Source organism: Mobula birostris, chromosome X, assembly GCF_030028105.1.
Source record: "Mobula birostris isolate sMobBir1 chromosome X, sMobBir1.hap1, whole genome shotgun sequence".
NCBI classification, from domain to species: domain Eukaryota; kingdom Metazoa; phylum Chordata; class Chondrichthyes; order Myliobatiformes; family Myliobatidae; genus Mobula; species Mobula birostris.
Genome location: NC_092402.1, coordinates 72,259,448 through 72,271,759, shown reverse-complemented (window position 1 = coordinate 72,271,759; position 12,312 = coordinate 72,259,448). Strand labels below are relative to the sequence as shown.

Here is a 12,312-nt window from a genome sequence, read left to right as displayed (position 1 = left end):
GGACAGATGGGAGGGATCATTTACAATGCTAAGGGCCCTGCATACGTGGTGCTCCTGATAAATATATCTAATGGGTGGAAGAGAGACCCCAATGATCCTCTCAGGAGTACTCGTAATCCTTTGTAGGAACTTGTAGTCAGATGCCTTGCAATTCCTGTACCAGATGGTGGTACAGCTGGTTAGGACACTCTCGATGGTGCTCCTGTAAAAATTGGTTAAAATGGTGGAGTGGTGGAGCCTCACTCACCTCCATCACTTCAGGAAGTGGAGATGCTGCTGTGCTTTCTTGACCAAAAAGGTGGTGTTGAGGGACCATGTGAGATCGTCCATTATGTGCACTCCCAGAAACTTGGTGCTCTTAGCTCTCCCCATGGAGGAGCCGTTTATGTGCAGTGAGGAGAGAACAACCTGCACCTTCCTAAAGTCCACCATCATCTCTTTGGTCTTATCCACATTGAGACTCTAGTTGGCTTGGCTCACACCATTCTACCAGCCATTCTAGCTCCTCTCTGTACACTGTCTCATCATCATTGTTGATGAGGCCAACCTATCATCAGCGAACCTGTCTAGCAATGCAGTCATGCATCAGTAGTGGGCACAGCAATGGGCTGAGCATACAGCCCGGGGTGGGGGGGGGGAATGGAGGAGTGGATGGGGCACCAGTGTTGAGTATGATGGAGCTAGAGATGTTTCTGCCAACACAGGATGTGTTGTGCATCTTGCTCTGGAGGAATGTTGTTTTGTTTGGCGGTATCAACGTGAATGACAATAAACTGAGCTTGAACTTGAACTTGCTAACCCAAGGCAGGAGGAGTACCAGGTGGATTTGGAGTAAAACTCCTTTATTCTGAAGATCAGGTTGTCTCCTTCTCTTGCCCTGGGCAGACCCCTGGTGTATGTCTGTTCTCTCTCCCTAGGCTTGTGTATTGAGGAAGACCCCTGGTGCATGCCTTTTCTCTCTCCCTGAACTCTTGTAGACATTTCATTATCTATGCTTTGTTATTATAGAGACGAGCCTGGAATCTAAAGGTTCCACTGACATTCAAGCAAGAAGGAATATTGTGATAAAAACTGTGGAGACCCATGATGGACAGGTGAGTGGACAAACAAAGTGATCCCAGATGGAGTAAGGAGCTGGCATCCCTTATCTCCCCACCTGTGCCCAGTGCTGTCCTCTGCCCTAATGTTGCTTGCCTCCTGTCTCACTGGCGCCCAGGTGTGGGCTTGGCACTGCCCAGTGGTGATTCCCATTCTGCTATAGGCTTTGTACTTGGCCTGTGTTACACTGAGGAGAGCAGACACAGCTCATTTTTGTTGGGCATAGTAAATCTCCCAGGATTATGTAAAAAGGAAGGAGTTGTATTTACAGAAGTGTCTTTCTTTTAACTCAAATTTTCCAAATTTTGCACAGACATTGAAGTACAAACTTGTACTTTCACAATGTTGTTCCGTGCAAATATTCCCATATGAGATAATGGGTAATTATTTTTTGACTGATGTTGGTTGTGGATTAAATATTTCACCAGCAAGTACCCAAATCCTGGCCATGGAACCCATAGCACAGCACCAAGAGAGCCAATAAGCCCTTGAAACCTCACCTGAAAGAGAGCACTTCAGACATTGCTGGACTCCCTCAATGTAACCTGGAGCGAGATGGATGGGGCTCGTAACACTGTGGTGACAGGACTTCGTGTTTAAGAGCTGATCACCAGTTATCAGTTGGTTAGATCATGCTTGTTTTGTTGGTCATTACGGCATCACCATGAAGTTTTATAAAAATACATCTTTCTGTCCCCCGACGCTACAACTCAGCAAGTTTCAGCAAACTGATCCTGCACACTTAGTCTGACTCTTATTTCTCTTCTCTGCCCACAGATAATTAATGAATCCAGTGCAGAACGCAAGGAAGTGGTGTAACTGAATGTTCCAGCCCGGTGGAACAAGGGATAAGTGTGGAAACCCCACAGTAGTTCGCTTGCAAATCTAGAGTAACCTTGTGTAGCCACCATTGGAGCAGGATAGGAGATAAAGGAAAAGGAAGTGGAATCCTGAGGTTGTGTGACATACCAATAATACATGTACGCAGGCAGAGGCATCATCTCCCCCCGGTCCCTGCATACAGGGCAGGGAAGTATCTCTCCGTCACCAGTAGACACATTTGGGGACTGTGTCCCATTGATGCCGCTGGGAATATCCTCAACAGGGTTTTGGTTTTTGACTTTCATGGTTCTGGTGAACATCACTGTCCTGAAACCTCAGCTTTCTCCAGCACGGCGCCCTGGCCTGCTGTGCGCCTACAGAATGTTGTACTTTACGTTTAGATTTCCAAAAAATGCAGTGCTTTTAGTTCATTAATGTCCTTCCCAAGCTGTCTGCAAAGAAATGTCCTTGCTGCAATTTTTAGATGGAGCCTGAGGCAATACCCTGTACATGGGGAATAAAGCAATGAGTGTGCTACACCCCTCCCTTGCGCGCACAACGAGACATCCTACCACTGCCGCTGCGCACACTGCAGTCTGTCTCTAAACCCCAGATACCAGGTTGTTACCTTGTACTGGTGGGATTAAAGCACTCGGCACCACTGGCACAGTGCTGTCTCCAGAAATAGAAGAGAGCTGATGAAACCAACGGTAAATACTGTTTAGACTGATTGAACTCTGAATGTGGCAGCACTTCTTTTAACCATAACAGAAATTTTGAATTTATTTGTATCTTCAGACATCCTAACAATTTCTGGTATTAACTCCTTGTTACTGTTCTTTATATACATCCTAAAAGTCTGATTGCTTTTCCAATGCAAATGTAACAATAAAATGAGGTGAAATCAGCAGACTCCGTGTGTGTGTGTGTGTGTGTGTGTGTGTGTGTGTGTGTGTGTGTGTGTGTGTGTGTGTGTGTTTGGATCTAAGGCAGTGTGATCACCCTAACGGTGAGATTTAATGAAAGAATTGTTTTCACTGATTTTGTGACCCAGGAAGGGATGTGAGTTTTGGGCTACCAAAAGCAATTTTCACCTATCCAACTCCAGGGCACCCTCACTGACAGCCAGCCTTCTCATCTAAATCTCCCAGCCCAATGTGGTAGGCAATGCTCCCTCTAATTTGCAATGATCAGTTTGCGCAAAAATCTTGTTCTGTGCAATTTTTTTCCCAGTGACAACACGTGCGCACTGAATTTTATATTCATTTTAACAGCTAGCAAAGCAGTGTCAATAAGAACTTTGATCTCCTCTGGGTTTGATCATTTTTCCTCTCGTTCATTGTAGCGGGTCAAGAAGGATTTTCTCATCGGAGCTTTTACACATCATCTGTATGCAATTTGCTTGCTAAATGACGCTTTAAAAAGTCAAGTTTCCAAATATCACTCTACTTCTTCCCACTTGCAAATTTTCCAGCAACACTTGCATCGTGACAATACACACAGATAACACCAGTTTCTGCATTGTACATAAATATTTGTCGTAGCTGCACTTTCCTGACCTCATGAGGTTTTGGTACAGCAGTTTCTATTGTTTCATTAAGCCATTTCTCTTTAAATGAACTAGCAGTTCTTTTGCACTTCACGCCCTTTGCTTCTTTGAAATTATAGTGAATCAATAATTTCTTCAAAAAAAAGTACAAATGAGCCAGTTCTAAAGTCTGCAGGCAAATCATTGCAAACGCCACGTTGTCAACACCGCCTGCATCAGAAACCGGAAAAGGAAATGTGTTTGTGTACGATCGTGAAATATACTTAACATGCCGACAAGGTGGAGGGTGACAACCTTTTGTGCACAGTTTAAATTCCTTTGTGTGCAAGTAGCAAAAGATGTGTGCGCGCACACACCTTCGAGGGAACATTGCTCCCAATGCGGCCTGCTCTACATTGGTGAGACCTGATGTAGATTGGGGTACTATACTGTTTTGTGAAGCACCTTTGCTCCATCTGCAAAAAGCAGGATTTAGAGGGAGTATTGGTGGTGGGGGTTCAATATATTGGCTGGATTAGCCCACATCTCTGGATTACTTACTTACTTTGGCCCTTAGCATAGGCCATCTATGACCTCCCTCTGGAGTGGATGGTATGTTTGGAGTTCATCAATGCTCCTGCAATCCATTGTATCCACTGTGCAGGGGATTGGCCTATACAGCTTCAATGGAGCCCTTTTACCGGCCATACCTGTTTCCACCTCTCATGACAGGGACCTAGGGTTGGTCTTTGAGAGACTCTCTGGATTACATCCAGCAATATATCCCCCAGGTGGATGTCCTATTTCCCTGATTGAAATCACTGCATGCATTGCTGTATAAAATGGATCTTGTAGCTCAAAGACCGACTATGCAACATTTGGAACACAACACACAGCACTTGTGTGTGTCGTGAAAGTGGCCCCAGGCTTCTCGTCTTTGAGATGGTCTCACCAATCTTTATGCAGACGAGGATTAGTATATATAATTTATCTCATCAATAAATGCTTCCATGAATGGACTAAGTTGCATCATTGATGTTAAGGTGCTAATAGAGCAATCAGTGAGGCTAGGACAGGGATACCCTCATGACGTGTTCATTCTACTCCGTTTCACTGCAGCTATTTCCCCAACAGTTTGGAGTTTTGAATCACTTCCTGTTTCAGTCATATTGCACAGGACCAGGCTCTCCAGCCCACAATATCTGTGCCAACCATGATGCCAATTTGACTTAATACTATCTGTCTGCAGAGGCTCCCCATCCCACCCCCCACCCCATTCCAGGCATGTTGATGTGCCTTCCTAAAAGCCTCTTAAACACTGCTATCATGTCTATCTCCATCACCACCCTTGGCAGCCTCTTCCAGGCACCCACTGTTCTCTGCTTTAAAAAAACTTGCTCTGCACATCTCCTTTAAACTTCCTCCCCTCACATCTTAAAGCTTTGCCCTCTAGAATTTGACTTTCCTGTCCTGGGGAAAAGACTACCCTATCTATGCCTCTCATCATATAAACTTCTATCTGGTCCCTCTTCAGCCTCTGATTCTCCAGAGGGAGAAAAAGATGCCTACCTGACCTAATTCTAATTGCCTGGGTTAGGCACATATTTCTCTAAACCAGGAGGTCCCCAACCTTTTTCGTACCATTAACGAAGGGATCCATTGACCCAGGTTGGGAACCCCTGCTCTAAATCTTTCCTTCCTGCAATTCAGCCTTCCAAATCAAATGTGAAACCAGTCAGAGTAGTGGCCTGCAAGCCATTGCCATCAGATCCTGGGTGGAAAGGGATTGGAGGACCCTTCCTAACTCTCTGAGGTACTAACTGTGGGGTACATAGTGGCCACTTTCCTATCAAGTCCATCCAACCCACACACACTAAGCCCACCGTCCCTATTCCCCCTCTTATTTCCATGTACTCCTCCAACTTGTTCTCTTGCATGCCCACTGACTTTTCTTTTTTGCCACCTAACTACACTAATGGGTAATTTACCAACTAACCTACCAGCACAACTTAGAATGTGACGTAAAACCAGAGGACCTGGGAGAAACCCACACATCATGGGGAGAACCTGCAAACTCCACACAGACAGTGTCACAAGTCAGGCACAAGAATGGGACTCCGGACCAAGGGGACAACAGGCACTGTGCTGCACTGGCACTGGGCAAGTGGCATGAAGCTACATTGAGACTAAGGAGAGCAGAGCTAAGGAGGAACAGATCCAGGTACTTGAGGGAGAAAATAGGAGTGGGCAGCAGGTGCAACAGAACTTTCTCTATCTGCTCTGCCACTTCCATTAACTTGAGCACCCTTAACCCTGGTCCTTCTGCTCCTAAACCCATTTTGCAACAATAACCTATATCACACATAGCCTCTCCTCATTGTCTCCAACCAAGAGCATCACCCCACATTTCTCCGTATTAAACTTCATCTGTCCATCTCATCAGTTTGTTTATGTCTTGTAACCCTCACCTTCTTGCAGTTAACAATGCTAACAAATTTTGTGTCATTCACAAAGTTGGAAATAGTGCTTTGCATGCCAAATCTGGGTCATTAATACAGATCAAAATAGCAGCAGCCCCAACACTGATCCCTGGGGAACGCCACTTTTCACCTCCTTCCTGTCAGGAAACAATCATTCACTCTCTCACCTGTTACTGAGCCAACTTTTTATCCATACAATCAATGTCCCCTTTATAATCACGGTTTTTTTATGACACTACTGTAAAGGGGTCCATTTGGCTCATCAAGGCTATGCCAGTTCATATAGAAATTCTATCAATTACATTGCCCAGTTTATTTCCCTGTAACCTATTCTTTCTTGCATCCATCAGCTAGCCCCAATTCTACCCCTTTTCTACACACCAGGGGAAATCTAGAGTGGCTGACCTGTGGTTTTCAGAGGTGAGACGAAGCCCACGCAGCCATGATGAGAACTTGCAAACTCCACACAGATAGAAGGAGCTTCACACACAAAATGCTGGAGGAACTCAGCAGACCAGGCAGCACCTGTGGAAAAAAGTACAGTCGACATTTTGGAAGGAAACACTCCAGCAGGACTGGAGGTGCAGGAGGTTGGGATTGAATCTAGGCTGCTAGAACTGTGAGACAGCAGCATTACCTGCTGCATCACTGTGCTAGCTCTCCTCTCCCCACCCACCCCCCGCCCCCCCATATGTTTGAACTTTAATACAGCTCATCCCTAAGGATCTGAACGCCCAACCTTTGGCTATCCCATACCTACAGGTGAGCATTTGGGAGGCTGGTGGGATGGATTTGTCAGCTCACTCAGTGAGTTATCCCACACCTGCCCACTCTCCTCTTACGGATGTTCTTGTTCATTTCTGACTTGCATCTCTTCACACTATGGACAGTTTTCAGGAATGAAATTCTGTCATCAACTCTGTTACTTCATCAAATAATTTTTTAGTTGGCTGAATATGATTTGCCTGTGTCCTCCCTGACATTTTCCTCCAGGTGACTATGAATACTGTTTCTGAAAACCTTCCCGTTTCTGAGGTTAAACTGTGGTCACTGAGATTATTCTTATTTCCATTTTTGACCAAGGAAATAATAACTGCCACTCTCAGTTCTGGCGTCACCCCAGTATCAATAGAGCATTCTGATAGTAACAGCCTCAAACTCAAGCATGTTCTCCCTTTCAGAAATTATGTTTGCAATGCCAGTCCTGTTATTGTTTTCTCAGTGCCCAGTTGATTTATAGATTCCAACATTTCCCTGAACACAAATCTCAAACTAACAGGCCTATGATTCCTCTTTTCTCCCTCCCACTTTTATGAACAACTTTAACCCATTTGAAGTGATCTGCATTAATTACTCTGGACATAAACTGAATATCTCTGAGGTACAGGGTTAAACTTTTATATTGTCCTCACAAGTTTTTATTTATTGTCTGTGGTGCTAATAATAAGCCCCACTGTTAGTTGAGGTATGACCTTCTCTTTTCATACCTGTCCATGTTGTTCTGTACTGTCCTCCTTTGAGATCTCAACAATATTGTTTTCCCTCAAGAGCATCTCCAGAGCAAATAGCTGTGAACTCCTGCTCTCCAACTACCATCATATCTGTCTGGGAAAGTATACTCCAGGGGTTTCCAACCTGGGATCCAAAATAGCTTGATGCTTTATTACTTCCCCGCCATCAATACCCAATCCTTATTGCCAATGTAACAATCACACATTGCTATTCAGTAAGGCAAGGTAACAAGGACCGACCTTCTAATCAAACATCCTAAGCAATCATTCTGGATGAGGCTGCACTTCACATGTGAATCCACCAGCATCAATTACTTTATACTTTATACCTTGTCGCCAAACAATTGATACTAGAACGTACAATCATCACAGCGATATTTGATTCTGCGCTTCACACTTCCTGGAGTACAAATCGATAGTAAATATTAAAAATTTAAATTATAAATCATAAGTAGAAAATAGAAAAATGGAAAGTAAGGTAATGCAAAAAAACCGAGAGGCAGGTCCAGATATTTGGAGGGTACGGCCCAGATCCGGGTCAGGATCATTCAGCAGTCTTATCACAGTTGGAAAGAAGCTGTTCCCAAATCTGGCTGTACGAGTCTTCAAGCTCCTGAGCCTTCTCCCGGAGGGAAGAGGGACGAAAAGTGTGTTGGCTGGGTGGGTCATGTCCTTGATTATCCTGGCAGCACTGCTCCGACAGCGTGCGGTGTAAAGTGAGTCCAAGGACGGAAGATTGGTTTGTGTGATGTGCTGCGCCGTGTTCACAATCTTCTGCAGCTTCTTCCGGTCTTGGACAGGACAACTTCCATACCAGGTTTCGATGCACCCTAGAAGAATGCTTTCTATGGTGCATCTATAAAAATTAGTCAGGGTTTTAGGGGACAGGCCAAATTTCTTTAGTTTTCTCAGGAAGTAAGGGTGCTGGTGGGCCTTCTTGGCAGTGAACTCTGCTTGGTTGGACCAAGTCAGGTCATTTGTGATATTGACCCTGATGAACTTAAAGCTTTTGACCTGTTCCACTTGCGCATCACCGATGTAAATTGGATTGTGCGGTCCATTACTCCTTCTGAAGTCAACAACCAATTCCTTCGTCTTGCTGATGTTGAGGGATAGGTTATTGTCTTCGCACCATGCCACCAGGTTCTTAATTTCCCCTCTGTACTCAAACTCATCATTACCTGAGATACGGCCTACAATTGTGGTGTCATCAGCAAACTTATATATTGAGTTCTTATATATTGATTACTGCGCCCTGTGCTCCCAGTGAGGCCTCCTCTACATCAGTGTGACCTTACACAGATTAGGGGATCAAACACCTTCACTCTACCTTCCATAAAAGCCAGGAACTCCCGGTGGCCACCCATTTTCTCACTGATATACCTGTCCAAGGCGTACTCTACTGCCAAGTTGAAACTACACACAGATTAGAGGAACAGCCCCTCATATTCCATCTTGAAAGTCTCTAAATGGAGTACCAACATCGATTTTGCTAACATCTGATACCTACTCCCCTTTTGTTTTTCCCTTATTCCTCTGGCCCTTTCAACCTTCTCTTTCCCCTCCCTCACAATCACTACCTGCGCATCACCCACACCTTTCTCCCTCTGGCTCCCCACCTCCTTCCCTTCATTCTATGGTCTATTGTCCTCTACTACCAGATTCCATTTTGTTCAGCTCTTTGCCTCTTCCATCTATCACACCCCAGCTTCTCACTTCATTCCCTTTTCTCCCCTCTCACCCATCCACCTTCCCCCTCTCAACTGGATTTACCCATTGTCTCCCCGTTCCCCCTACCCTTTTATTCTGGCTTCTGTTCCCTTCCTTTCCAGTCCTGATGAAGGGTCTTAGCCCAAAATGCCGCCTGGTTATCACCCTCCATAGATACTGCCTGACTTGTTGAGTTCCTCCAGCAGTTTGTGTGTTGATCCACGTTTGCGGCATCTGCAGAATCTCTTGTGTCATCCCTCACTGATGGCATACAAAACTCAATTTACACTTAGGCCCTCTTATATTAAAAAAAAACTTGTATTAACTCTGCCAAGCCTTTCTATGAGTTTTATAACTTCCAGAGACTGTAGACCCATTCTACTCAATTAACTGGTTTTGTGAACCTTTACTACATTCCTTCTAAGCAGAGTGTGTCATTCTTTGGGTATGGAGATAGTCATTGTCTGTACTTCAGGTGAGTCCACCAAAGCCCAATTTGATTGTAGACTTCCATATTGCATCCCTTTGCCATGCCACAGCATTCACCTTCCTACACCTTTATTCTTCCTGCATGCTATCTTTCTATATCTCTCTACTTTCATTTACTTTGCAGTGAATTTGCATCTCACCATTGAAAAAGATCTGGTTTCCCACTCACTGGATCATTTCCCTGCACTGCCTCCATTGCCCGTACATCTCACTTAAACTAGGCCCTTAGCGGTCTAGGCGTATTTTCCCCAATACCCTGAAGTAGGATTTCCTAATCTTTGTATTACACCTGAATGACAATGAAGTCAACATTCCATTTCCGTGAGCTTTACGTGTCTCACGTGTGAGGACACACAGACCTGTACAGCCATTTCTTTAGCCTCTGTGTTTTCCAGATTTATTAAAAACTGAATGTTAACAGCTCATTCCAACAACGTGCCTGTCTTCTGGCCTTTCACAAACACTTGCTACTTTTCAACCTACAGTTCGGTTGACAACAAATATTGAAGCAAAACTCACAACACGCTGGAGGAACTCAGCAGGTCGGGCAGCATCCGTGGAAACGATGAGTCAACATTTCGGGCCGGAACCCTTCGTCAGGACTGAAGAGGGAAGGGGCAGAGGCCCTATAAAGAAGGTGGGGGGAGGGTGGGAAGGAGAAGGCTGGTAGGTTCCAGGTGAAAAACCAGTAAGGGGAAAGATAAAGGGGAAGCAGGGAGGGGAGGCAGGGAGGTGATAGGCAGGAAAGGTGAAGAAGGAATAGGGGAAAACACAATGGGTAGTAGAAGGAGGCAGAACCATGAGGTAACATAGAATTCTCCAACTTCTGGTAATTCCCTCCCCCTCCCTTCCCCTATCCCAGTTTCACTCTGCCCCCTCCCGCAGCTGCCTATCACCTCCCTCATGGTTCCGCCTCCTTCTACTACCCATTGTGTTTTCCCCTATTCCTTCTTCACCTTTCCTGCCTATCACCTCCCTGCCTCCCCTCCCTGCTTCCCCTTTATCTTTCCCCTTACTGGTTTTTCACCTGGAACCTACCAGCCTTCTCCTTCCCACCCTCCCCCCACCTTCTTTATAGGGCCTCTGCCCCTTCCCTCTTCAGTCCTGACGAAGGGTTCCGGCCCGAAATGTCGACTGTTCATTTCCACGGATGCTGCCCAACCTGCTGAGTTCCTCCAGCGTGTTGTGAGTGTTGCTTTGACCCCAGCATCTGCAGATTATTTTGTGTTAACAAATATTGAAGGTGGGTTTCTGATCCCAACATTTAAATTATCTCTGTACACAGTAAACCAATCATTGAAACAGAGTACCATTATACTGGAGCATTCAATAGTCTGGGTAGCCCCCACTCCTCCCCCAACTCGTTCTGTGCACCACCCTACATTCTGCACACCCCACTACAATCTTCTTTTGTCATTTACCCTTTGTTTGAAGCAAGCAACGTGTGAAACATTGTATTGATTTCCTTCCAAATACCTCAATGTACTCTAATCATTTTAAATATTCACATTGGCCATTCCAAGTTCACATGTGCATATGAAAATGCTCACTAATCACTTCAGCTATGGACAGCAAATATAGACATTAGCTTGTCCAGTCCAAAGATAGCTTTAGTCCCATGACTGGGCGCTGTGTTCAGTTCCACAACACAATCCTCCTGGGATGTCAGGGGTAAGTTTTTCACACTGAGAGTGGTGGGTGCATGGAATGCACTGCTGGCGATGATGGTGGAGGTGGATACACTAGGGTCTCCTGAGAGACTCTTAAATACTGTATGTACATGGAGTCTAGAAAAATAGGCTATGCGGTAGGGAAATTCTAGGCAGTTTCTAGAGTAGGTTACGTGGTCGGCACAACATTGTGGGCCGAAGGGCCTGTAATGTGCTGTAGATTTCTATGTTTCTATGTAGGACCAGCTCAGTTAAACAATTAGGTTGGCATTGGACTAAAGGGTCTGTTTCCATGCTGTATAGCTCCATGATTCTACTTAATTCTGATCAATGTGCTGCTCTTTTACCCTCAGCAGGATTAATCTGCACTCGCCCCACTAGCTCCTACCAGTATGCTCATAAATAATCTCTGTCTACTGTTGACCTTCAACTCTACTGCAATGATGAGGCGGAATCTTCCACACTGAAAGTTGCTTATCTTTTCACTAAGCTGGGTGAAGAAAGGAAGATATTGTCAAGGGTATCTCTTTATGATAATACTGGAACATAGCAAAAGGTCAGAGTAGAGTAACTGTGCAGTTACTAACAGCAAGGAGATAAAGAAAGAGAAAGACAACTAATTTTGTGCCAGCTTATTCAAAAATAGCCTGTACAACATCAGAGAGAAATAACTGCTATTCAGACATACCCCCTTTGAAATATATACCATAGCACCAATGTTAGTGATTCCTGTGTTCATTGATAGGCTGGTTTGGTTAATACATTGCTGAATTGATAGTATAATGGTTAGATTATTGGAATGAATGATTAATTATTTATGTTTAAGGTATTTAGACCCGCTCATGAACTGGCCGTAAAGAAAGGGATCTAGTCCATGACCAGATAGATTGACTGGTGAATTAGTGATTGGATTGATTAATTAAATGGAGCAGTGAACAGTGTAATTGAACTGAACTATATATTGACTGACTGGGAGACATATGACAAACTGTTGATGAACTTAA

The 12,312-nt window shown here is 44.7% G+C and overlaps 1 protein-coding gene across 1 annotated transcript in view; it reads left to right on the top strand.

The window, feature by feature from the left end:
- The window catches only part of gfap (glial fibrillary acidic protein), a 31,020-nt gene extending 28,260 nt beyond the window's left edge, over positions 1 to 2,760 (top strand). The window contains exons 9-10 of the mRNA XM_072248847.1: positions 1,009 to 1,094; positions 1,876 to 2,760. Coding sequence (XP_072104948.1) covers positions 1,009 to 1,094; positions 1,876 to 1,917 — 128 coding nt within the window. The 3' untranslated portion in view covers positions 1,918 to 2,760. The remainder of the gene's footprint in view (positions 1 to 1,008; positions 1,095 to 1,875) is intronic.
- Positions 2,761 to 12,312: the final 9,552 nt, after the last annotated feature.